The sequence below is a fragment of the Carlito syrichta genome, unplaced genomic scaffold, assembly GCF_000164805.1.
Source record: "Carlito syrichta isolate Samal-C Ts95f unplaced genomic scaffold, Tarsius_syrichta-2.0.1 Scaffold295284, whole genome shotgun sequence".
Classification (NCBI taxonomy): Eukaryota; Metazoa; Chordata; class Mammalia; order Primates; family Tarsiidae; genus Carlito; species Carlito syrichta.
The window spans coordinates 275,514-302,728 of record NW_007239380.1 but is presented as its reverse complement, the minus strand read 5'-3'; the positions used below and the strand labels follow the sequence as shown (position 1 = coordinate 302,728).

General features: G+C 47.7%; 1 protein-coding gene across 1 annotated transcript; it reads right to left on the bottom strand.

Moving 5' to 3' along the window:
- Positions 1-4,529: 4,529 nt before the first annotated feature.
- On the bottom strand, positions 4,530-26,443 carry SH3BP4 (SH3 domain binding protein 4). Its single transcript, XM_008054511.1, has 4 exons — positions 26,192-26,443; positions 17,096-19,455; positions 6,055-6,243; positions 4,530-4,879 (listed from the first exon to the last, which is right to left on the bottom strand). Exons 1-4 carry the CDS (start codon positions 26,307-26,309, stop codon positions 4,655-4,657), a joined length of 2,892 nt encoding a protein of 963 aa, XP_008052702.1. The 5' UTR covers positions 26,310-26,443; the 3' UTR covers positions 4,530-4,654.
- Positions 26,444-27,215: the final 772 nt, after the last annotated feature.

Genomic DNA, 27,215 nt, shown 5'->3' with positions numbered 1-27,215 from the left:
CCTACCTCAGCCTTCTAAGTAGCTGGAACTACAAGCATGCTCTACCACGCCCGGCTAATTTTTGATTTTATTGTAGAGATGAGGTCTCGCCAAGTTGCCCAGGTGGATCTCAAACCCACGGGCTCAGGCAATCCACTCACCTCAGCCTCCCAAAGCGCTGGGATTACAGGCTGAGCCACCAAGCTCGGCTAGAGGACTGGAGACTTTAACTGAGCTTCTTGGGTTGACCTAGAGAATATCAGGGAGAAAAGTCATTCATATTTAGACCGGTACTGACCAGTTGTAGACATGAATAGGCCAATAAAAAATAGTGTGCAAAGGTTGTTCTCATCTTTACCTGAAATAATGCAGCTCCAGTAGGGATGTTTGCTTGTTTAGAAAAACTCCACTCCCCTCCAGATCATTTATTAAAATAATTACCCAGGTATATTGTACTTGAGATTAGTGAAAGTTTTTTTTTTTTTTTTTGAGTTGGAGTTTGACTCTGTTGCCCAGACTGGAGTGCAGTGACCGCTCCCGGCCACCGCAGCCTCGACTTGCTGGGCTTCGGTGATCCTTCCGCCTTAGCCTTCCAAGTAGCTGGAACTACAGGCACGCGCTACCACGCCCGGCTAATTTTTGATTTATTGTAGAGATGAGGTCTCGCCTGCCCAGGTGGGTCTCAAACCCACGGGCTCAGGCGATCCACTCACCTCAGCCTCCCAAAGAGATTAGTGAAAGTTAATGCTAGTTGCTGTAACAAATCACCCTCAAATTCTCAGTGGTCTAACAGATCGTTTTCCTTATCCCTTCAGTCACAATCTGACAGACACATTGCTGGATGGAGAGCCTTCCAGGGGCCATTCAGGGACCTGGGATCCTTTTGTCTGACCCATCTGAGCTCAGAGTTCTTCCTGTTCAACTGGAAGAGTGGAGAACTGTCTCAAAGTTTCTAGGGCCAGTCTTGACTGTGGGCCCTATCACTGTGGCTCACATTCCACTGTCTGGACATGCCATATGGCCATACCTGTGAGGGAGCTTGAGAAATAGTCTAGTAGCTTGCTCAGGAAGAGAATGGGTCTTCGCAGAGCATAGCAGTCCCTGTCACAAGTGGTTTTCCTTTGAAGTATTACCTCCCTCCACCCTCTCGCTTTGTGTTGGGCAGAGGGCACCAAGATAGATCAAACCAGATTCTTTCACCATTCTTCTCAAGCAGGCCACACCCAGATGCCAAGGGACAGGGCAGTGTGGCAAATTGAATTGTGTCCCTCAGAAATAAATGTTGAAATCTTAGGTGGGGCATGGTGGCTCACATCTGTAAACCCAGCACTTTGGGAGGCCAAGGTGGAAGGATTGCTTGAGCCTGGGAGTTCAAGACCAGCATGGGCAACATAGTGAGACCTCATTTCTACCACAAATAAAAAAAAAATTAGCCGGGCCTGATGGTGTGTGCCTGTAGTCCCAGCTACTTGGAAGGCTGAGGCAGAAGGATCGCCTGAGTCCAGGAGACCAAGGCTGTGGTGAGCTGTGATTGTGCTATCACACTCCAGCCTCGGCAACAGAGTGAGACCCAGACTCAAAAAAAAGATACTAAAGTCCTAAACTCCCGCTAGCTGTGACCATATTTGGAAACAGTGTCTTTATAGATGTAATCAAGTTAAGATGAGGTCACATTGGATTAGAGTTGGCCCGAAATTTGATGATTGGTATCCTTACAAAAAGAGAGATTTGGACACACGGGGGCAGATGGCCCTAGGATACCTTGATTTTAGTTATCTGGCCTCCAGAACTGTGAGAGAACACTTTTCTGTTGTCTAAACCACCCAGTTTGTGGCACTTTGTTACAGCAGCCCTGAGTTAACAATCTCCACTTCTCCTATTAACTGTATTAAGTTATGAGAATTCACTGAGCACTGTACTCAACTGCAGAATGGGTTGAAGACTTAGCTGGTAGGTGCTGCAGGGCTAGAATTAACATATTCACAGAGGGTAGACAGTCATCCTTTAAAGGACTCTTTCTCAGTTGACAGGTCCCAGTCACATGGGAGGGTTCAGCTCCCCTTATCCCACATATCCTGTATCAATACTGCAGACACGCTGGCCCCCAGGTCTGGCCTTTCTGTGGTCTGGCTGGTCCTTTTTTTTTTAAATAGTGATGGGGTCTTGCTATGTTGTCCAGGCTGATCTCAAACTCCTGGCCCCAAGCGATCCTCCGGTTTTGGCCTCCCAGTGCTGGAATTACAGGCATGCGCCACTTACCATTTGCCCGGTCTAGAGGTTCTTACTCAGCCTTCAATTCTTGGATTAACATCACATGTCAAGGAGGCTTTCCATCTTCATTCCCCACTCACAGCCGTAGGTGGGGTTGGTGGCCATGAGTTGCTCCCCATCTTGTTCTTCCCTGACAACACAAGTGTTCCTGGAGCATGGTTGGCCCTTGCTTGCTGCAATCAGCTCTTCAAACCTTTAGGACTTAGACAGATTAGTCCTAAGTTTTGTATTGTGGGGGTTGGGGTTGCCAGTTCTTGGTGCATAGAATCTGGGAAAAGGCAAGTCATCAACATGTTTCCCTTTCAGTCATCAACCAGTTCCCATTCAGTTAGTGATGACTGAATTCCCTATGTTTCAAGAGCAATTACACGAACAGTAAGATCAGAGATACTCGATACACCAATCGTCATACTGCCATCGGGGATGACTGTTTAGGGGAAGGAACTATTGTCCTAAGCGTAGATATTTAACACGAGGTTTGAGTTTTATTTAAAGTTTGGTTGGGTACACAAAAAACCACACACACTTTAACATGTTAAAATAGCCACATAAAATTTACTGCAACTTTTGTAGAATTTGATTTGTGCTACAAGACATGTTGCATAGGAAACTATTTAAAGCCCCTGAGGAAAAATATCCATGGTTTAAGGTGCAACTGGTTTTGTTTCTTCTTTGGGGAAAAAGGTGACAAATGATCTCTGGGAAAAAATGATGGCAAAGATTTGAGAAGCAGAATTGAAGGTCATTTTGTTTGATGCTTGGGGAATTGTGTGTCCTGGTTCTTGCAGCATAAAATATATCTAGTGTTTGTTTTTTAGTCAGTTGGTCTTCAGTATCTGAATCAGTCACTATATAATAATGTTTCAGCCCAGTAAGGGAGTATACATTGGTTATACTAAGTAATTAACATGTTACAAGAAAGCAGTTTTAGAGAATGAGATCAGGGGTCCCAGATGGCCCCACACCACTTCAGACAAACAGGGTGTTGTCCCTGCACATTGCTGGGAATCACCTCATTCTATTGCTGTACCAAGTATCAGTTCTGCCTCTCACTCCCTTCCGAGATGCAACACTTACAGTGCAACTGTAAAATTTAAACATACTGTGCCTGCACCCTAAGGGTTATTAATGCAACATATTGCCAAATTCCTGATTTTATGTGAGAAACATTTTCATTTTTAGAAAATGTTTATCTGGCTCAGATGCTCTTTACGTTGTAAAAAAAAAGTGTTCCCTATACTATTTATTTCTGAGGAGACATGGGTACAACAAGAAGGAAGAGGATTAAATGTTAGATGAAATGAGATGTAGAGTTTGGCAAATGACAGCTGGCACCTGTGCACATCAGAGTACGGCATCGCTTGTGAGGCCAACCATGGTGTTTGCAATGGGCACGAGAAGAGTCAGTGGCCACCAAGGCTATGATCTGGTAGTGATGTTTTCTTCCTGTTCACAGAAGAGGCAGTGAGCTCTACAGGAAGCACTCCCCCTGTCCCCAGGGGAGAAACAGTACAATGGCCTCTTAGCAGCAGGGACCACCTCACTCTCAAATGCCATTGTTCTTGTGAAAGATTAATTGCACTCTGGCAGGGCCATAAAGAATGTCACTCCCAGCTGCTTTCTAATCTATTGGCAGAAACGTCTCTCAGCACCTAACTGTGGATTTAACCATGCCCACTAAAGCTCACCAAAGATTCACATGTTCCGTGGAGGATCATTTACTACAGCATGGGGCAAGGGTACAGAGGAAATGAGAGAAGGAAGCAGGAACTAGGGCATTCTCAGAAAGAATGGGCATGAGCTGTACCCATTTACTGAAGAACCACTTTTCCCATTTGAGTTACCTTTTTACAAGTAGGGAGTGAAAAAGGTCCAACACTCGAACAAGTGTCTTTCTGTGCTACGTGTTGAAATGTAAAGTATGGCTGGGAAACAGAAATGCCCCCAATGACCTTTAAATACCTATATACATCCATAACATAATTTAAAAAGGCCTTTAAACAACATAAAACCTCAACAGCATCTGCCCCCATTAAGTTCCCCCCCCAAAACTTTGTGGTCCATTAAAAAATTAGATACCACCTTTCTCATATGTCCCCTCCCCCACATTCTTTAAAAAAGTGATTTCAAACTTATACTTAACAAATAGAAAGCTATCTGATTGGCAACAACCTGCAGTAGAAAACAACCTGCAGTAGAAAAACCCTTCGGGGCTCTCCCTTGATGGAGGAGAGAGTCCATGTTATGCAGATGTGGTCCTTGGGTCTGCACCCAAGGGTCCAGCTGGTGGACCCCGGATCTGTCTGAGTGGCCTCACTCCTCGGCTTCCATGGTAACAGCACGGGCACCCAAGGCAGATGGAGGGCTTGCACCCCAGAGCAGCAGGAGGTGGGAGAAAACCCATTCAAATCACAAAGTCATCGTGGTCCGCAGGGCTGAAGGCGGCCGCTCTCAGAATGTCCAGGGAGTTCACGAGGATCAGAGTCCCTGTGAGGTGTTTCCAGCGCTTGGTGATGGGGTTTTTCATCTTATCCAGGCCTATGTGTAGCTCCTGGATGACATCTCGGTAGCTGTCCCCGATCTGGTGGCTCCATGTGAGCAAGAAGTCATATGCAGGTTTCCACATGGCCTAGGTGATGAAGTCATAAAAATCAAGAGAGAGAGAGGATTAAAAGCGATTAGGGGACAGAAAGCAACTTTCCATGACTTGGTGCAGCTCCTTAGTCACTATGATGATACTCTTTTTTTTTGAGTTGGACTCTCACTCTATTGCCCAGACTCGAGTGCAGTGGCATGCTCCCGGTCACCGCAGCCTCGACCTGCTGGGCTCTAGCAATCCGTCTGCCTCAGCCTTCCAAGTAGCTGGAACTACAGGTGTGCGCTACCACGACGGCTAATTTGTGATTTACTGTAGAGACGAGGTCTCGCCAAGTTGTCCGGGCGCGTCTTGAACCCATGGGCTCAGGCAATCCACTCGCCTTGGCTCCCAAAGTGCTGGGATTACAGGCTGAGCCACCGAGCCCGGCTGATGATATTCTTTTAAGGGCAAAACAAGCCCACACACATAACGGACAGGTGGAACCATCTCCTGGCCGGGGTCAGCACGCTTCAGAGGGAAGAACAGGATTCTATGCGAACGTAGGTATGGTGCCTGAATACACAGAAAGGATTTCTCTTTCCTTACCATCTCCACAGAACTTTCTCTCTGTGCTAAGTTAGAAATTCTTTGTGCTAATAAAGGACACCTTATTCTTGGAACTTCCTGCTTCCCAAGTCTCACAAGCCTGAACTATGCTGTTCAGAAAGCAGGAAGCTTACTCTGGTGATCTCTACACATAAGCGAGAACACAAAGGACCTTTGAGCAAGAAACCAACCACACCGACTTCAGCTGATGTTATGTAACATACCAGGTATGGCTCCAACACAGCTCCTGGGTAGACAGATATCCAGGGCAGGACGAATCACAAAGGTCTCTCTCTGTTCATGCAATATTCAATCTTAAGGTAATTTAAGATCAGAGCGAGCACAGGAAGGGAAGTGACAACTGTGCTATCCCACCGTCCCACGTCATGGTGGGTTGGCTTGTCATCCTAAAGCCAGGGTACATGACAAACAATCCCGAGGACCATGCCGTGGCTCCCATTCTGTGAGGGTATATCAGTGCTGGGCACATGCACACATGTTTCCACTCACTGTATCTTCCTAGAAGTGCCGTGACATAGAACTTTCTGTGAGTGCACTGTATGGGTTGAGAGAGCTGGGGACAGAGGGGCTGAGTCACCATGAGGCTCGGCCATGCTCACCTCACTGTCCACGACCCCATTCCTGTCCCGGTGGGGAGATTCATATGCGTCCATCTGCTGCTTGGAGACCTTGGCCAGCTTCTCGGCCAGCTCCCGCCAGCGCTGAGCCACCTCCACGGCTGTGGTCAGGAGCACAAAGTCCTGGATGAGCCTGACCACCAGGCCCTGGCAGTCCATTTTTAGTAAGGCCTGGGGAGGAAGAAGCACAGTGTAAGGCACAGTCAGAGGCAGGCAGGCTCCAGCTTCCCATGGAATTCCAATGCAGAGACAGTGCCCAAGAGGTGATGGGCTCTACACTGTATGAGCACAGGTCTGCAAAATGTCCCCCAAACTCCATCTAGCACTGCCAGGACTCACAGGAGGAAAGAGGTGGAAAAAGGTGATGTGCAGGATGTGCTGGGTGGAAGAGTGCCCCCCTCTGAAATCCATGTCCACCAGGAATTCAGAATGTGAACTTATTTGGAAGTAGGGTCTTTGCAGATATAATTAGTTAAGATGAGGTCATATTAAATTGGGGGATGTCACCAATGACTGGTGTCTTTATTTTATATTCTATGTTTTTAGAGATAGGGTCTCACTCTGTTGCTCAGGCTGGAGTACAGGGGCGTGATCATAGTTCACTACAGCCTTGAATTCCTGAGCTCAAGCGATCCTCTTGCCTCAGCCTCCCAAGGGGTTGGGTCTATCTACAGGAGCATGTCACCAGGCCCAGTTATTTTTTTGTGTGTGTGGCAGAGATGGGGTCTTGTTATGTTTCCCAGGCTGGTCTTAACTCCTAGTTTCAAGCCATCCTCTATTCTTGGCCTCCCAACGTGCTGGCCATGAGCCACCACACCCAACCCAATGATCGATGTCTTATAAGGAGAAAAGACTGACACAGAGGGAAGGCCATATGAAGACAAAGACAGAAACTGGAGTGATGTAGCCACAAGCCAAGGAATAGCAAGGACTGCTGGAAGCAACAGGAACTAGAAGAGAGGCCTGGGATGTATTATTCCCCCAGAGCCTTCAGATGGAACCAACCTGACCATCCCCCCTTGATTTTGGTCTTGTGGGCCCATGAATTGTGAGAAGATACATGTCTGTTGTTTGAAGTCTCCCGAATTGTGGCCATGTATCTCAGCAGTCCCAGGAAACTAACAGACAAGGTGAATATGGATTATAGTTGATCCTGTTTCTACTCCCACTGGAGAAACTGGAAAGGAAGTGATACCCTCAGCCCCCAGATACTACAGCCTGAGGCCAAGGGGACAGAAGAGGAGCTGGACCTGCTGAGTGGGCAGTGCTGATGGCCTCAGCCAGGTAGGGAGCACCCGCGGCAGAAGAGATGCAGATTGGTGGGCTCAGACAGGACCACCCAAGGAGAAGAATAAAGAGGGCAGAAGAAGCCACAGCAGAGACTGAGAATCACCATCAAGGACCACAGTGATCAGGTCAGAAGATTCACAGGCATCGACCCCTTCCAGGACTGTCAAACAACAGGAAACACCTTCCAGAATCAAAGGAACTGCCCTCTTCAAAGCTCTAAGAATCTTCTAGTGTGTCTTTAGGACAGATTACTAACCATGGAGGGATGGGGTGGGATGGAGAATGCCCATCACCTGGCAAGAAGGCTACAGGACAGAGTGTCCTGCTCTGGCAAGAAGGCTACAGGACAGAGTGCCCCAAATAACATGTGGCGGCCTTGGGACTCAATTCCCCTCTGGCAAAAGGGGTTGGATTAGACAGGCATGGAACCTAAGTCTCCACAGCCCAATGCATTTGCGTGACCATAGGCAGGGTTCAAAAGAACATTTCTGGCTTAAAGAAATAAATCAAATCAGCCAGCATAAGCCAGCAGGCCTGTTAGTCTGCCTGCCGTGCAGGCAGGTCACTGGCTAGGCCAAGTGACATGACTGCTGCTGGGTGTCATGCAAGCGGCTCTGGCGTGATCCTGGTTAAAGGTGAGGCCACATATGGTCAGTGTGAGGTTTTGAGCTGGTTGGGATGACAACACCCAGCAGGAGCAGCCCCAAGAAGGCAGGAGAGCTGCATGGCGGGTCTGATTTTGGTCCAACTCTCCTAAGCCACAGAAAGTACATCTCATCCCTACCTCAAAGCTCTCTGCCATCCAACATGGGAGAACTGAGCCTGAGAGGCACAGCTGGAGATGGTTTCTGGGACTCCTTTGGGCCCTCAGTCAGGTGAGGACAAGACCAAAGAGATTTTAAGAGTTGGGCCGGGCTCAGTGGCTTAGCCTGTAATCCCAACACTTTGGGAGGCTGAGGCAAGTGGAATGCCTGAGCCCGTGGGTTCAAGACCCACCTGGGCAACTTGGTGAGACCTTGTCTCTACAATAAATAAAAAATTAGCTGGGCATGGTAGCGCACACCTGTAGTTCCAGTTACTTGGAAGGCTGAGGTGGAAGGATCGCCGGAGCCCAGCAGGTTGAGGTTGCGGTGGCCAGAAGCACTTCAGTCTGGGCAACAGAGTGAGACTCCAACTCAAAAAATAAAAATAAAAAAAATTTTTAAAAAGAGTAGAAAAAAGTCACTGGGTCTGGTGTTCCTATTGTCTCTCTATGCTCTGCTTGAGCACCTGAAATTGTCATTTTAGGACTACAAAGAAAGGGCTTAAAAAAACCACACAGTCACACAAAACAAACACCACACAAAACAAAAACATCATCCCGATCATCTGCACCTTCCCTCTAACTCCACCACACAGCTGCTGTCAGCACTCTCTGGTCAACTATTCTGTGAGAGAGGATGGGCAGTCTTGTCAGTGCTCATGCAGGCAGTCTGCCAGGCTGTTGCGAGCTCATGTGTTTTAGGTGGAATATACAAAAGAATGGTGATTTTTTTTTGGTGATTTGCTGCATGATCAGCCAGGGTGACTGACTCAAAATCCTTCCAGCTGGGAAACCAGCATCTCTATCTGTGCAATTACAACATGACAGATCAACGTGATGGCTCCTTGGATCTCAGAGGGTGGCAGCTAGACACCAATGTGGTTGGCGGAAGGGCATTTGAGAACCTCATGGCTTTCTATTTTTTCTATAAGCGACTACGATCCCGTACTTGCTGTGAGCCAGGTGCTGTCCTCATCCACTCCTCAGAAACATCCCACGAAGCAGGGCTGAGCTCAGCCCACTTTACAGGTGAAGCTGAGAGAGGGGTCTCTGCACCTAGTGACGTCACCAAGTGACATCACCTAGTGACGTCAGAGCCCAAGCTGCCTCCTGGTCACCTGTGCCAGGCATATGGGCCATTTTACAGATAATCAAGACTCCCATAGGCTCTGGGTGGCTTGTCCAGGGTCCCCCAGTCGGAAGTGCCAGGCGTGGGGGCAGATGCAAACTTCTTGGCCCTTTCCAGTTCTGTGAGCACCACATGGCACCAGGAATGGAACCATAAGTCATACTGGTCTGGAGTATGCTACATTTCAACTATTTAGATATTTCAAAAATAGTCTGTTTCCATTTGAATCTGGATAGATTCAAAAAAGAAAATGTTCAAGAAAAATCAACTGTTTACTAGGTTTGTGTATCAGAAGAAAGAGTACATATGTATGGGTCCTTGTGCAGTGGGAGGGGCGGTTGATAAACAGGTTGTCAGATTCTAGTTTCTTTGCATGGAGGGAGCCTGGGCTGGGTCTGGGAAGTTGTGCTGGATGACTGCAGGGTATGACCTCAGTCACTGAATGCTCCCGCTTGGCAATGTCTTGCGGGTTCCGACCATGTGCCAAACACTCCTGTGTGTCTGTGCGTTCAGCTGCCTGCCTCCGAAGTGGCCTCATTTTCCAGGTAATAGAGCACATCAAAGTCACCTGCTTCTGATTTGAGTCATTCCTGGCAGGAGCAATCAAAACTGCTCTCTCCCCAGGGGCACTGGACATGGGACACAAATGTCCTGAGATTGCTCTCTGGCACCCAACTGGCCTTTGCTGGAAGGAGAGTGCCAGGACACCACCCGATTCCATCCCTACCAGTGCAGATGAATGAACAAAAGAAGGTGTCTTTCATTCACCCACTTTGTCTCCACTTGTACAACTCTTCCTGAGCCCAGCACGGGTTTAGTTTGTTACAAAGCTGCCCAGACTATCAATAAGGGATAAGGTATGCATTCTTTAAGGGCAGATTTTGAGTGCCAACCAAGTTTTAGCAATAGAAAAAAATCATGGCAGTAGTCTCTAGCTCTGAGAACCTTCTTCCTGAAGTTTCCTCTTTAATTTTCATGTACATACAAGTATATCAGGCAACGGAATAATGCACAATGCTGATTTCAGCTATAATTTTGTAAAAAAAAATTTTTTTTTTTTAAAGAGACAGGGTCTTGCTCTGTCCTTTAGGCTGGAGTGCAGTGGCACAATCCTAGCTCACTGCCAGTCTTGAATTTCTGCACTCAAGGGATCTTCCTGCTTCAGTCTCTCGAGTAGCTAGGACTGTAGGCGTGTGCCATGTTCAGCTATTATTTTTGTAGAGATGGAGCCTCACTTTGTTGCACAGGCTGGTCTCGAACTGCTGGCCTCAAGCAATCCTCCCACCTCGGCCTCCCAAAGTGCTGGGATTACAGGTGTAAGCCACCATGCCTAGTCAGGAATTTCTTAAACTTGAGTGAGCTATGGTGTAGGTCAGGGTGACCAAACTGTATCTAAAAAGGGACAGACAGCAAGGATTTTTGGCTTTGTGGGCCACACACACAGTCTCTGTGGACATGGCCAAACAGCTCAGACAGTACACATATGTACAGCTATGACAGTACACATGTGAACAGTATGGCTGTGTTTCAATAAAGCTATTTTCAATAATGGTAGACCCACAGGCCACAGGCTGCCAATTCTGTCTTAAGAGAAATTTTTATGAAAATACAAAGTAAAATTTAGGCTTTTGCTGTCTTTTCACTCCACCCCGCTTCCCCCCTTGACATTCAGAGCCTAGAAGGGAGCTGACTGCACACAGTCAGTCAACTGCCTCCTCTTTGGGTGGACAAGGTGGGTGTTCTCCCAGCTCATAGAGGATCTCTCCCCACCATTCTCTCCAGCCCCCAACTCTCCCAGTTCTCTTGCTTATTTCTGGGAGTTTTTAAGTCTCTTTGGGTCTATTTCAGCCCCCACCCTACTCCTAAAAACAACTACCTCCCAAACGTGCATCCCACAGAAGTCTTTGCCTTTCCTTCTCATAGTAACTTCTCCACATAGCCCTCAACACCCCTTTTTCCTTACTGCCCACAACTTGACCGAAATGACCCTGGTTTCAGCCATCACCAATGGCTCCTGGTCACTGAACACCATGGCTTCATTCTTGTGGCAGCTCCAGGACTAGTTGTGACAGCTGGCCAGTTCCCCTTAGGAAATTCTCATCTGATAAGCCACCATGAGTTGTTCCTGTCCCCATCTCTGCTGTCATCTCCAGTTGACTTTCTATTCCCTCCCTGCCATGACAACAGAGACCATGAGGTCATTCACCATGGTGTCCCGAGAATCAGCAAGTCTCCTACACTGAAAGCATGATGATGAATGAGACTTTCTTTATAAAGCGGGGTTCTTCAGGGTTCTGCCTGCCACCCCCTTCTCCCCAGGATCCTCCAAAACTCTCTCTGTCATGAGAAGACCATCACTCAAATCCACACAAGTGTACACACAACTGGAGACAAACCCTCCTCTTCCCTTGGTGTTTTCATAATTCACAATACAGACACATATCAACGTATGATGTCCACTTGGGCTGTTGGACACACTCAGAAAACAAAATTTTTCGAGACCCTCAAAATATAACAAAACATGCATTAAAGAGCTTCAATGCTCTAAAAACAAAGAACCCACTTTGTAGTTTCTTCCTTTTATAAAACAAACAAAAAAATCCCCGACATCAAAACCCAAGGCTTACAAAAGCAAAAAGGGTGGACACACCAAAGTCCAATCCCTGCAGCAACAGCACTTGGCACTTTCAGAAGTATTTCCTGTCACCTCAAGGCCTGGCTTTCCCCAAAGTGACACTCGCTACCTGACTGAGAGCTCTTCAAGTCTCTGGAGTGGGTTGTAGCTTACAGAGATAGAAACCAAAGCACCCAGGGCCTTCAGCAGACACTGAGACCATTAGTGCCTTCCCACACTGTGAGCGTCCCATCACATCACACAAAGCTACCTGCGCACTCTTATACTGAGAAGTCGTTAAGGGAACAGCATGCATGACAAAATCCCATAGAGTTCAATACCGACCACAGTGCACACACTCCAAAATGTCAACAGAGGGTACCTCCGGGAGATAGGTGGGGAGGATCTTCTACGCCTTGCTTTCGTTCTCCAGTATTATAAAGTATCAATGCAAAAGAAAGCATAAGCTGCTTTGACAAATAGAGAAATCAATGAAGATTATTTTTATTCTAGATAAAACAAAAATTAGGATGATCCAAAGCAGCTGTGTAAACCCAGAGAACCCCTCAGAGCTCTGAAGGTCAACACTGCTGCACACACAGCAGGAACGCAGGAGAGCCCTCCACCCATGTCTCTTGGATAGTCCCATGGCAGGCCCCGGCAGGCTATGCTCCTCCACCTCTGCCTGCTAGGAGGTTGGGAGGCCTGAAGGATGCCGCAGACCAGACTGGAAGGGCTGGCTGTGGAGTTTGCACCTCTTGTTGCTGCCAGCTAAGTCTGTATCTGATGCAGGGAAATAGCCAAGGAATATCTGCACAAGTTTGTCAGGTGCTCCCAACCTGGCAAGCCCTGGATATGACAAGTACCTCTCACCTCTCACTTCTACCCAGGCCTAAAAATGAATTGCCCACTTGTTGCCTGAACAAGAGTAGAATCTGGGGATGAGAATGAAAAGGAGGCCCCCTCACCTGCAGGCTGAGGGGTACTCCTGGGCTCCCACATCCACCAACCTGGGAGCAAACCCTACTAACTCCCGTAACCTCCCCACTCCCAAAACACATAAACCCTCTCAACCCACAGAATAGAGTTAAAGCACCATCTGGCCCAGGAGGCTCCCTTGCATCACCCCAGGGGCCCACATCCCACCAACCTGGATCATCCTGCGTGCGAGGACTTCATCCCAGCCTCCTGCCTTGTGGGCCTCTGGGTCTCAGTCCCATTCCACGCTCTTCCATACCCCTGGCCCTTGCCTGTGCTGCGCCCTCCAGCCTGTCAGTCCTTCTCCATTGGGTGGGCTACTGCAGGCCCTTCAGCTACGCCTCTCGCCCTGTCCCTACATGCCTTTCCCTTATCCCCCCACGCCTGGAAGACCCTTCTCTCTCGGGCCCCTCACAAGTCTGTTCCACGACTCCATGGCTGTCCACTGTCTTCCTCATGTTCTCGGGAAGTGCAACCCCCAGCAGGAACTACAGAGATGCCAAATTGGCACCAAGCGCTACACCCATTCTGGCCCTGTTGTCTTGTGGCTGCTCTTTCTGTTTCTGCATTAGACGCTGTGGCCACGGCCTTCTACCCAGTCAGCCTATTCTTCCGCCACCAATAAAACTGACTTGAAAAGCTTTTCAAATATGAGCTGCCCACTCCAATGTCTCCTGAACATCCCACCTCAGCACAGAGACCCCAGCAATTCCTTCAGCAACCTCAAATGCCCACCTGGCTCCTTCCACTGAATCTGTGCAGTCACACCCAGGGCGTTCAAGTCCCTTACTTTCACTATGGTTTGGGGGAATCCTAGTGTTGGGTTGTCCTCTGCCACTGTGGACAGTTGTGGCTCTGATGAGAGTGAGGCTGGCCGGGGATAGAGGGACAGGCTTGGGTACAGCCACAACCACGTGTGTGAGAAGGAGGTGGCACAGGCAATAAAGACCCGTGTGATTACACAAGATGCCTTGCACCTGGGCTCTGCTATTAAAAACAGGCAATAAAACAACGGAAAGCAGCCGGGCTTGGTGGCTCAGCCTGTAATCCCATGCTTTGGGAGGCTGAGGTGAGTGGATTGCCTGAGCCCACGGGTTCGAGACTCGCCTGGGCAACTTGGCGAGACCTCATCTCTACAATAAAATCAAAAAATCAGCCAGGCGTGGTAGCGCATGCCTCTAATTCCGGCTACTCGTAAGGCTGAGGCAGAAGGATCACCGGAGTCCAGCAGATCCAGAGACTCCAACTCAAAAAACAAAACAAAACAAAACAAAACAACGGAAAGCGGGAAGGGAACCAGAAAAGAGAGGCACAATATGGTTACGCAGGAATACATCCAGCTTGGATTTCCAGCCCGGGCTGAGGCCTGCATTCACCACTTATTCATTCATTTACTCACTCATGGAATATGTGAGCATTCCCTATGTGCAGAGTCCTTCCTCTCAGGGATCACATGTCCGATTAGGGTAATATCGATAGACAAGTACACTAAGTAAACAAGACTGTTTCTGATTCAAGAAAGCACTGCAGAGACAATGGCAGGGGATGCTGGGGTGCGCAGGGACCCAAGGGCACAGGGTTGCAGGAAAGGATAGCTCTGAGAGATGACATTTGAGCTGCTACTGAAGGAGAGGAGGACTTGGCCTCCAGGTCCTGAGGGGAGGAAGAGTCAGTCTCTAGAACCCGAGGGGAGAAGGAGTCTAGACGTTAAAGGGGAGAAAGAGTGAGATTCTAGGCCCTGAGGGGAAAGGGAGTCAGCTTCCAGGCCCTGAAGACCAGAAGTCAGCCTGCTGAGTTCCAGATACAGGAAAATGATAGGCCCCCAGGGGTGAGACTAAGATTGGCAGGGGCAGATCTTCCAGGGTCCTGTGGGGCAGAGCCAGGAGGATGGGCCCACTGGGATGACCATAAAGAGATGAACTACTCAGTTCTTATTTGATTATTCTTTCCTTCCCTGCAAATTGTCCCAAACCTTTCCCCTTTCTCATGCATTTAAACACTGTTTCCAAACCAAGGAGTCAGAATAACTGAATACAAAGTGATTCTCTAAACAAGAAGGGGGTCAGGGTGTCCTGGCCAGGGAGGGGCAGGTGAAGCAGTGGCTGAGGCCACAGGAAACTTGACTGTCCAGTGATGACAAATCTGTAGGAATAAAACACCTGTTTTCCAGGAGCTCTTAAACATGCTGGGATAAATCTGTCTGTGGTTTCTAGAAATCACTGAGAGAGGTAGGGGATGGGGGGGTGGGGACATGGCAAAACCAGTTTCACTTCACTACAAAATCTAACCTTGCCTCAGGGAAACGTCCCAGCCAAGTTTCACTTCCTCCTTTCTGGGCAGAGGAGGGGAGCGGGACTCCAGGACCCCATTCCTCACACGAACTTGCCCAAGGAAGCCCTCTAAAAAATATCCTTTCCCAGAGAATGTTCACCAAGGGTAATAAAAAGTTTGATCACTTAAGTCTTCTGGAAAAAAAAAATTAGAAGGAAATGAATACAAAAGCCATTGCCTCTGTTATGATTTTTCCATAACCGGTGAGGGGCTGCTGAGGCCATTTCATTTTCCACTTCATTTCATTTTCTGTCTCCACCCATTCAAGGTGGATGTACTGTTACAAGATGGAGGGCGTGTCTGCTTGGAGGCACTCACAGGGAGGCACACCCTTAGCCGCTGTGCTAAGTCTATTCATGGAGACCAGGCAATGTGGGTTGGCACAAGCTTCTGGAGACTTAGTTGACAAGTGGTTCAGTAGGCACTTTCCAGTTGGCTTGTAGGCCAGGGCATATCCACAGTTGGGAAGTGTGCTCTGAACCACATACGGGTGATGGCCAAAGGAAGGAATGTGAGTCATCCCCGTGAGTGACCCCAAGTGGGGTCTGGGAGGCCCTTCTGCTATCTCCCTTAGCTTCCTTCCCATATACCTGCAGTAACTCCTGGTTGCTATGGTGGCCCTCCTAACTGCTGTTTCCAGTTCCATCTCCCTCCCCTGGGCAATCTCCAGTTGTCGTCCACTCCAAGCTTCTGGTGTCACCCATAATTGTGGGCTGCTGTCAGAGGGTCTTCATAACCACTCCTACAGGCTGCATGCACACTCTACATGGTGACCGTGCCAGTGGCCTCAACCCTCTGTGTCCCCAGCTCACCGTGGGCAGCTGAGATGGGTGTGTGCAATATGTGACCCTCCAATGTACACCTGCATCGACACCAGCATCTCCAGACTCTACCAGACGCCCAGGGCTCCCCACTTATAGGATGTACCCATACAGGATCGTAGGTGCTAGGCAGACGAGGGGAGTAGGAGAGCCAGCAGAACTGCACCTTATGTAAAGCAGCCAGGAGGTGAAAGAGGCCACGAAGACGGGTGTATGACAATCACAAAGGTTTCTACATAGAAATTAAAACCAGGGATGTGTCCGTATCAGGAGGACGGGAGCTAATACTACCACAGATACCTCAGGGGATGCCAAGAAAAGGTTACAACTAGGTTCCCCAAAAAGCCCACCAAAACTCAGCAGTTACAACTGTGGGGCTGCTGTGGGCATTGGGGCTGGGATAGAGCCCAGACCTGGAGGGGACTTGGAAGTGGTTCAATAGGCACTTTCCAGTTGGCTTGTGGGCCAGGGCATATCCCACAGCGTGATACTCACTTCCCCCTTCCATTTCTTACAATTCTAATTCACAGCTGGGCTGGCGAAACAAAGGCTATCCTAACCCCCACTCAAACCAAGACAAAGATGGGGAAGCAGAAACTGCAACACAGAGAGATGGCAGAAGCTTCAAAGAAGAGAAGGAGGGAAAAATCCCCATCAAAATAGGCTTTGGGACTGAGGTTCTGAAGATTTGGAGTTACCAGCTCCACTGGGAATCTGATAAACCATGGATTTGCTCTCAAGATATCTAAGCAGACATGGCGGGCACACCCCCTTTCTTGTCCCCTTTCTGTCCATTCTGAGACTCTTGAGGAACTCACAAATTCAGCAGGAACAGAGACTGGGATGCTCTTCTCTGCAGGGGTTCCTGGGTTGTCTGGGGTCCCCGATGTAAACTCCTACCTCCAGTTGCACACTTTGAACCTTGTACATCTATTTCAGGCAGCCAACCATCAGCCACGGAACCTGTCCCAGTGATTCACAGTGCCACACCCCATGCCCAAGCCTATCTCGGAAAGGCTGACCCGAGCCCCTTCCCCGAATGCTCTCTAAGCACTCACCATCACGAGCTCCTTCTGGAAGGACTTCCGGTCTTTGTTCTCCGTGTTGTTACAATCCTCCTTCAGCTTTTCCAGAACAGACGCGACCCGCTCGGGCTCACTGTCCAGCTCCGCCCGGCAGAAAAAGGTGAGAGGCAGGTTCCCATAGCCCAGGGCGTCGGCAAAGGAGCGCCAGCTGCTGATGTTCTCCATGAGCAAGGTCCTCACGGAGGCGTAGATGTAGGTGAGGAACTTGCAGGGCCGGAGGATCTGCTCCAGCAGCACTGACGTGCTCAGCTCGGGCCCCGAGCACAGGCTGGGCCGGGCCTTGCCAACCACAAGCACGTTCTTGGCATGCACCAGGCCGATCCTGCCCTGGTAGTAGCCGATGTACCACTCCTTGGTCCACAACTGCCCCTTAAGCCGGATCCGCTCCTCGCTGAGCAGGGCAATCCCGTCGCCCTTCTTATACTCCAGCAGATAGTGGTTCTTGTTCTGCCTCACCACCGTCTTCAGCAACTTACCAAACTTGAGGCTGGACACCGGGCGGTCCTGAAAAGTCGGGTACTTGGTGGTGGCGGCAAACGGGGACAGGATGATTTTCCCAACTTCATTCTTCTTGAGAAACCTCCTCTGCCCAGACGGCTTGATGGCACTTTTAGGGGGTGGCTGGGGAGTCTGGACGCAGAACTGGGTCAGGATGGCGTCCTGGTCGTCCTTCAGCTGCACCCGCAGCGTGAAGTCGGAGAGCTCGTTGGGGTTGTGGGAGGTGATGGGGAAGATCAGGCGGCTCACCTTGCCCAGTTTCAGCTGGAAGCCTCGCACAACCTTGGCCTGCTCGCTGGCTTTGACCTCGTAATTTGTCATGTTGGAAAACATGCAGACTTTGAGATCCTGGGGCCTGGACAAAACGAACTGGTGCTTACCCCACAGCTGCAAGGCCACTGGGGCAGGGCTGGAGGCCTGGCGAGTGACCTCGCTGACCAGGAGCGTCTTTGGGGCACAGTCATGCCCAAAAATGGTCACCACTGTCTTGAAGGATGGGTGGATGTGTTTGGGGCCGTAGAGACCCACTGTGACTTTTTTATGGATGAAGTCCCATACGGTGGAAGGGTAGAGGATGCTTGGGCCATGGGCAACAATAGCCAGGTACATGCAGGGCTCCAGGTTGTGCAGCTGTACCTGGATGGTGTCCCCATAACTGTAGGTGAGTGGGATGGATACATACGGCCCTTCCTTGGAGTCACTGCGCAGGCACTGGAGGCCCACTGTGCTTTTGCTAAAAAGGTCATTTTTCACCTCGGCTGAAACTTTCATCTCCAAGATGATGAAGGTTTTCACCTCCAGGTTGCTCAGTTTAACTTCCAGTATGGGACTGATGCTGCAGGACTTGTCGCTGTTGAGCTCCAGCGGAGGATCCAGCAGGGCTTTCATGGAGATCTGCTGCGTCTCCCCATGGGCAACGTGGCCCTCGGGAACGTGGATGCTGATGCTGGTATCTGGAAGCTGCACGGCACCCCCAGAGCTATCCAGTTTACACACGATGTTTGTCTCCACGGCTTGGGTCTGGCCCCAACCGGGGCTTTGGCCAAGCAAGTCCAGGTCGTGGCAAGACCGAGCCAGCTTCCGGTGGTTTAGCCAGGCGGTTCGAAAATCCTCCCGGCTCTGAAATTGCTCAGGGGCAGGTGATTTCAAGCCCGTGAAAAAACTTGACGATGCGGGAGCCTCGGACTTGGCTTGGAGGACGGAGAGCTCCGACAGACTGTAGGAGCGCTTGCTTCTGAAGAAGGGGTTGTCCCGCTTGACCGGCTGCTCTGTGTAGAGTCCGTTTGTGACTGGGAGCTCATCAAAGATGTTGCCGGTGCTATTTGTGGTGGCAGAGCTGGATTCAGTAAAGGACGATGTGCCCGTATCAAAAAGCAGCAAATCCACAGTACTTTTGGGATTCAGCTCATCCAAGCAGGGCATCACCGGCATGTTCCCATTCAGAAATGGGTTGGTTTGGACCCCATTCCAGAAAGGGTTATTACTGTACGTTCTGCCCAATCCCTTCTTGTCATCCACCCACCCTCCCAGCAGATCCAACTCCTTGGCTACTTCGTCTGGGCTGTCTGGAAGATTGTCAATCATGCCGCTGTCGCTCAGTGTTGAGTTCCGGTAGTTCAAGGGCTGCACATAGGAGGAAGGGATGTAGCCCATTTCAGTGGTGTTGTGTGCATACCACCACTCACCGCCTGACGTGTCCAAGACATAGAGGTGGTCACCCTTGGAGAACTTCAGGGTGGTGAAGTTAGTGGGGCAATAGTCCTTGATTGCGATCACTTCCTTTGCGTTTCCAAAAGGTGTGGGGTTGTCTGCTAGCAAGGCACTGGGAGAAGGCACTGCGTAAAACACAAAGACACAGATGGTGAGGCAAGGCCAGTGGGAGCCCCAGAACACTTGTGAAAGTAGCGAGAGAGATATGGACAACAACCCAGGCAAGTGACCAACAGAAAAAAGCCAAAGTTCAGGACACAATTTACCTGGCCAAGGAACAGACTCACATGAGCAACCTTGCCACTGGTACACTTTCCAATTTGATGGTCTAAATTAGACAGAAAAATCACAAAGAGAATCTCTCTGTCACCCACAGAAAGGTGAACCAGTACAATGGAATACTGAACATGTCCCTATATTCTAAACATATCATTTTGACCAACATTTTCTTTTCTTTTTTTTTTGAGTTGGAGTCTCACTCTGTCACCCAGACTGGAGTCCAGTGGCCACTCCTGGCCACTGCAGCCTCGACCTGCTGGGCTCCGGTGATCCTTTGCGCCTCAGCCTTCCAAGCAGCTGGAACTACAGGCATGTGCTACCACGCCCGGCTAATTTTTTGATTTATTGTAGAGATGAGGTCTCGCCAAGTTGGCCAGGCGGGTCTTGAACCCGCAGGCTCAGGCAATCCACTCACCTCAGCCTCCCAAAGCGCTGGGATTACAGACTGAGCCAGTGAGCCCGGCCTGACCAACGTTTACTTGATCTAACTGAAGAGCTGCTACTAGGTACAGAGAAGCCGAATGTGACTTACTTAGAAAACATGGTGAGGTTATGAGTTAGTTAGGTGACCACTGAATGTAACAGGGGACTGGAAATGAACAGCCTCAAAAATCTCTCTCAGGAATGTGTATGAGCTGATTTCAAGTTCTGTCTTTAACACAAGATGCGTAAATGGGGAAAAGGTTTCCTTGACAATCAGGCCCGGTTCTTCAGTTTTCAAGTTCAACCTATTCCTCACCAGACTGTTTGTTTAGATGAAATATAATTTCTGGGGTCAGTCTCTCTCAACCTCTTTTAAATGATTATTCAAAAATCACAACATGAAAGCCAACTGTCCACATACCTTGAAAATCAGAGGTTATGACTAGCCATAATTCACATTACTATAATAAGCAGTTAAAAAAATTCTAGCACTTTAAAAAGTCAATCAAGTTAATGTATGGTTCTTGACATTCAAATGTATGTTACCAATGTTAGACAGAAAATGAAATAGCAAAAATAAATCACCTAAACAAATGGTGTGTGTTTTGAAAAATAAGAGGTAATGATTAAATATAAAAGTGTTTTCTCTCCTTCCCCTACAATAGAAAGCATATTCAGAGGATGAAGGAAGTTCCTTCTGATGGAAATAAGCCCACATACTTCTCTCCAGGACTCCCCTCCAGCCTCCCCCCAAAATTGCCTCATTTACAGAGTTTGCTGATATACTGGTTTCTGGTAACAAACAATTGAAAGAAAGGAAACATTTTTTTTAGTTGCCTATGCAAATGAGCAAAGAAAGGACTACATCTTTAGCTGAAAGAAATCTACATCTTTTCTAATATGTAATTAAGCTAACAGTCATCCTATTCTATCATATTAGCCTCTTTATAAAAAAAAAGTTGGTTGCTTTTCCTTTAAAAGGAAATAATAAGCATTAAATTATATTTTTTCTGCAAAGTCTTAGTAAGTCAGGTAGGGAGTCTCTATTAATTTACATTAATAGAGATGTGCTTGGCTGGGAGCATCCTTGGGTCTTGAAGCCTCACCTACTTCTATAAAATCACACCGGGTTGTCTGATTGGGGTGTTTCAGTTGGCTCTGGGAATCACTAGATCTGGACTTGAATCGAGGCTCTTAGGAGTTGTGTGAGCTCTGAAGCCTAACATTATTCATGATGGAGAAAAAGCATCTTTCCTCAATGGGCTTTGGTGAGGATAAAATGAAATGATGTGGATAAGGTGTTTAGCATAATGATACTTAACCCAAGGTAAGGGCTCACAACAAAAAGGGTATGTGAATAGACATCTCCACCTGCCTTCTGATGTTATTTTTCTCCACAGCTGTTTTTACCAACCACTGTATCATGTACCTGATGGGGTTGAGAACACACTATCCCAAAATATGGCACCATGAATATTTCATGCTGAAGGAAACTGAGAAACAGCAGATGCAGGAAGGAATCTCTGATCTTCCCCTGAAGCAGGTTATAAGACCGTCATGTGAGAGAGGTCCCCCTTACACTTGCAGGAAAGGGGCATCCTCCTTTCCAAAGACACAAAGATTCTAAACACACAGGCCTTGCTGCTCCCCCTAGTTCACTACACTTGGTTCATACTTGGAGCACATTTCTCCACGACGCTCCACATTTCATCAAACCTGGGACAAAAACACTCAGGTTTAACTATTTCTTCAAGTCTTCATTTCCTTATGAGGAAACACATATGAAATATACCATAATATACTTAAGACATACATATATTAACATAAAATATACATTAAATAAATTTGCATGCTTTTTTTTCTTGTTAATCTATTGTTATGGGGCTCAAGTAAAAAACTCAGAATTTTTTCCTTCCTTACATGCGTTAAGATTTGTTTTTTTGGGGGGGGAAGTCCATCTCCCCATTAGAGTATAAGCTTCATTAGAGCTTGTTTTGCTTGCTGTTGTATTCCTGGCACCTCACACAAGGCCTGGCATGTAGCAGGGGCTCAGTGGATACTCCTGGAATGAATGGTCATCGTGCATGCTTAAACAACACAGAGAGGCCACATCTATGAGGAGGGATCCCCCAAAATTATATTTTCGAAGCCAGGCCTCTTGTAGTACATGCGGAATCTGTTCCTCTGGGTCAAATGGTCAACAAAAACTTTTATCTGGAAGTTTTGAGAAGGCTGTGTCACGATTTGTGGAAGAAATGTCCCGAGTTGTAGCAAACAGGTGACTAGTTCTTCCACCATGACAACGTACCTGCTGCACTGAGTGTTTAGGAATTTTTGACAAAAAAAAAATTATGAGCCCCCTGCTGTGCTTTATCTTCCCAATTCATGGGGCTTGCCCAGAGTGACTTTTTTGTTTCCCCAATGAAAAAAATCCTCAAAGGGAAACGTTTGCTGATATGGAAGAAGTGAGACAAAAAAATAGCAGAATTACTAAAAGGCATCAAAATGGATGAGTTAAAAACTGCAGTAATGGAAAAGGCATCTTGATAGGTGTATTGCATCAAACAGAGAGTACTTTGAAGGTGACTGTGGAGTTTAAACATATAAGAATAAATGCACAATTTTAAATACAAAAATTCTGGTTTATTGGGGTCCCCCTTGTATGTTACTACATCATGGTATTGGTCAAAGCAAAGCCAGAATTACCTCTGGCCGTGCTCTTATGCCGAAAAATGACAAACAGACAAATCACTTAATATGGGATGGGAGTAAACAAAAACAGCCAAGTGAGAGAACATTCCTTTGATGGAGAAGTGGGAAGAAGGGACGTAGGTCAGGCTGAGGGTAGAGGGTACACAGGCTCTTCCCCCTCATTTCCGTTGCTGGTCATGGTCTCCAGCAATATCAACCTTTTTGTCTCCTTGACACATCTACTAGGAATGTCACATAAAAGTGAAAACCAACTGAAAATAAAGCTTGCCAGTCATTAAAATATTGCTAGAATCCCTCAAAAGTTATATCCTTATTATGCTCCCCAAGAATAATTCCCTCACAGTAACATTTTCAAAATTAAAAAAAACCCAAAGCCATTAAGCAAACTTTGTGCATAGCTTAACATGTATCAATGCAAATAATAATTTCAGTTTTATCAGACTGAAGAATTGGAATGGTTTCATTTAAAATTCCAAGCATTCTCCTTAGAAGAGAAGTGGTAATAGATTTCACTCAAGGACCAGGCTTCTCCAGGGGAAATCAGTCCCTGTTCCGGACCCCCAGGGAGTGGGACTGTGGTGTGAACTCCCTTCTAGACAAGGTCCTCCCTCAGTCAACTGCCACCGAGCACCTGGGGACACTGCGGAAGGGCTTGCATCCCATCAAATGCCAGAAAATCTCTATCGAATTCCATCTTAATGAATTCTGCAGAGTGATGCCCAGATTCACAGCCACCTTGATTTTAATACAAAAAACCTCCCTGGGTGTCAGGAAATTCAGTGTACTGAATAATACATTTTCTATCCCTCTGCCTAAGTCCTTATGCAGACAAAACATTGATCAGGGCAGAAGATCCCGCAGCAGATATTTTGGCTGGAATAAATTCCCACTTTGACGTCTGTCTGTCATCAGGGTGTATGTGAGGTGGCTGGCGGGAATGAGCCAGGGTCACATGCTATGCTTCGGCAACAGAGTCCAAAGGGTCTCTGGTCTCACCTGAGGTTCCATGGTCCTGTTCACTCTCGGATTCTCAAACACCCTTCCTCCTCTCAAGGAAACCACACATTTGAGGCTGTCTTGTGTGTCTTCCTTCCCAATCTTCAGGATTCATTTAGGGATAACAGCCAATATTTCCTCCAAGAGTATTATAAATATTTTTTAAAAATTCAGCTCTCAGCCAGGCTCAGTGGCTCAGCCTATAATCCCAGCACTTTGGAAGGCCAAGGCAAGTGGATTGCCTGAGCCCACAGGTTCAAGACCAGCCCTGGCAACTTGGCGAGACCTTGTCTCTACAATCAATCAAAAACTAGCTGGTGCGGTAGCATGTGTCTGTAGTTCCAGCTACTTGGAAGGCTGAGGCAGAAGGATTGCTGGAGCCCAGCAAGTTGACACTGGGGTGGCCATGAGTGTGCCACTGCATTCCAGTCTGGGCGATGGAGTAAGACTCTGACTCAAAAAAAAAAAAAAAAAATTCAGCGCTCTGACCCTCGCTTTAAGACCCTGCCCAAACCACACAATCCGTGCACACATTTTCTATCTTTAACTCTGATTAGTTGGGCTATAAAGTAAGAAAACAGTGCTCACTAATGAAATCTGAAAAATAAACACTCCAGTTATTTATAGTAACACCCAATAATTGTTGCTATTCTATTAATAAAATCTCAGGGCTCCTTTAGCTAGTCAGGTCTTTTATAGAACATTTACAGCAATGCTCAGGGCTGCAAGCAGACACTAGAGACAGAGAAGATGCTAGAGATAAAACAGAAGGAAGAAGCTAACCAACTGGACATACGTAAACATGGTCCGTATAATTTTTAGTGCATCAGAGAAGAGGGCCACAATTTTATCTGGGGGACAGCAGTTTAGTTCAAGGAACATTTAATTAGCACCTGATTTTGTGCCAGGGGCTAAGGATACAAAGATAAAGACCCTACTGTTCGACTATGCTCCAGACAGGACAACAGGGAATTTCAACAGAATGTGGTAAACGCTAAGAGAAACCTGACGTAGGGCGAAGGGCGATATTGATGAGGACGCTGCCACTGTGGCAGCTGTACAAGCTCCAGAGGGGCACACAAGAGGCTGAGCATGGCCTAGGTCAGGGAGATGTCTAGGAAGAAAACGACACATGAGTATCCACTTCAGTGTCCAAAAGATAGGTTTTCTCATTAACCCAATTTTATGAGCCCACTGGAGAAACCCAGGGAGCCGGGGCTATTAAACCCTGGGGTCATCTTCTAGATCATGGGTTGGCAAATCACGGACCCATGGCTGGCTGGCTTTGTAAATAAAGCTGTCTTGGAACACAGTCATGTCTGTTTGTTTACCTGTGTATACGGTTGCTTTCGCACTGCAAGGGCAGCACTGAATAGCTGTGACAGAGGTCTTATGGCCTGCAGAGCTTAAAATATTTACAGTTGGATCCTTTAGAGAAAGTGTGCTGACCCTTGTCCTAGACCACCTGTTTTCTTCTCTAGTGGTTCTCAATATTTCATCGACTGATCACACTATTCTTTCTCTTAGGTTTTTGTCCCAACCAGCTCCCTCCCTTCATGTCTCCAAAACTCATCAAGAGAAAAACAAGCATATCCTGTTTTAAGAAGGGGCTTCATTACTAAGAGGGTCATTCAAAACCTCCTTCCAACATACCACAAAATGAGACAGTAACAATTGTTCCAGGGCTGAATTTGTAACATGATGAACTTTGGAGAGCTAAAATTTACTTATTTTATTTATTTTAAGTTGGAGTCTCACTCCATCGCCCAGGCTGGAGTGCAGTGGCACACTTATGAACAACCCAGCGTCGACCTGTTGGGCTCTGGTGATCCTTCTGCCTCAGCCTTCCAAGTAGTATACTATCATGCACAGTTAATTTTTTCAATTTATTGTAGAGATGAGGTCTCTCAAGTTGCCGGGGCTGGTCTCGAACATGCAGGCTCAGGCAATCCACTCAGCTTGGCCTCCCAAAGTGCTGGGATTATAGGCTGAGCCACCTAGTCCAGCCATGTTTACTTATTTGAATGCGAAATTGGCAGTCTTTAAAGTAGTAAAGGGCCAGGCAAGGTGGCTAACACCTGTAATCCTAGCACTTTGGAAGGCTGAGACCGGTGGATTGCTTGAGCCCAGGAGTTTGAGACCAGTCTGAGCTACACAGCAGAACCTTCTCTACAAAAAATAAAAATAAAAAAATTAGCCAGGCATGGTGGCGCACACCTGTAGTCCCAACTACTTGGGATGCTGAGATGGAAGGATCGCCTGAGCCCAGGAGGTCGAGACTGCCGTAAGCCGTGATCTTGTTGTGATTGTGCCACTGTACTCCAGCTTGGGTAACAGAGTGAGATCATAATTCAAAAAATAAAATGAAATACAGTAGTAAAGTTCTTGGGTCTGAGGTCTTGCAAAAACCAGTCTTCTCCCTCAGTCATTGTACAGTTCCCAGAGGCTCACCTTTAACGTCATTAAAGCTTGACTCAGAAAACCCTTCAGTCAGGTCAATCAGGGTCCCCTCTGACTTGCACCGAGGAAGGCCGTTGGAGTTGGCAGCTCGGATTCTCTGAGCAGCCATCTCAGAGCTTGCTTCCTGGGTGATGCTGCTAAGGCTTCATATTTCTTTCTCCAATTGTTCCAGCAGATGCAAAAGCTTCTGTCTCAAGCAAACACACTGCACGATGGCATCAACTTGGCAACTGCTTCTTCCTGTAAGTAGACAAGAAAAAGAATTTTCCCTCAAACAAGTGAAACACTGCTTCCATAGTCATTTCATGGGAAGTGGGAACCCTTTTTCTTCCAGGCTATTCCAATAAAGATAGACCCATTTCATCTTTCCTGGCCCGAGGGAGTGGAACAGCACTCATGCCCTGGCCTCTGTGCCTACTTTGTGCTGGTCTCATCAGCACCCCGGGTACACACAACCCAAGCAGTGTTTCCTGGCCTGCCGTCTGCACCTGCTCTTCCTGAGGGGCACAATGGAGTTTGTGAAATTTGTTCTAGCACCTGGCCAGCCCATTCATTACAGTCAAAGAGGAGGACAAAGCGGGCCTGTACAGTCTACACTGCTAGTTCCAGGACTCAAGAAAGGAGCAATCAGCCTCTGCCCGTCCAGAGAGTGGCTGGTCCCAGTGGAAGCACAGCCAATGTGGTGAATCACTGCAGAGGCCAGGAGGGCAATGCCTCTAAATGCTCCCTGCCCATTCACTCCCGAAATCCTCCTTAGACACCAAATAAACAAACACTCATGAATACAATAGACAGTGGCTGTAAAATATTCTTGGTGTAACTTATACAGATGAAACCGTGGCATACTTACTGAACCATCACATTGTTACTAAACCAGTGAACATGTTTCTGTGGGAGAAACACAAGAATCACCCCTGAAGCCTCTGCTCTGATCTGGGAGGGGACACAAAGACTTGAGCATTTGGGAAGTTCTGGCTATGAATGAGGTGACTGGCTCTGAGCAGACTCTTCACTG

Bases quoted from the DNA above. Each gene is read 5' to 3' on its own strand.
- SH3BP4 (XM_008054511.1), bottom strand. From the start codon at position 26,309: ATGGCTGCTCAGAGAATCCGAGCTGCCAACTCCAACGGCCTTCCTCGG. The intron at 6,244-17,095 runs GTGAGTGCTTAG...CTTCCTCCCCAG, and splicing joins TCCAGAAGGAGCTCGTGATG to GCCTTACTAAAAATGGACTG. The intron at 4,880-6,054 runs GTGAGCATGGCC...TTCATCACCTAG, and splicing joins ATGGGGTCGTGGACAGTGAG to GCCATGTGGAAACCTGCATA.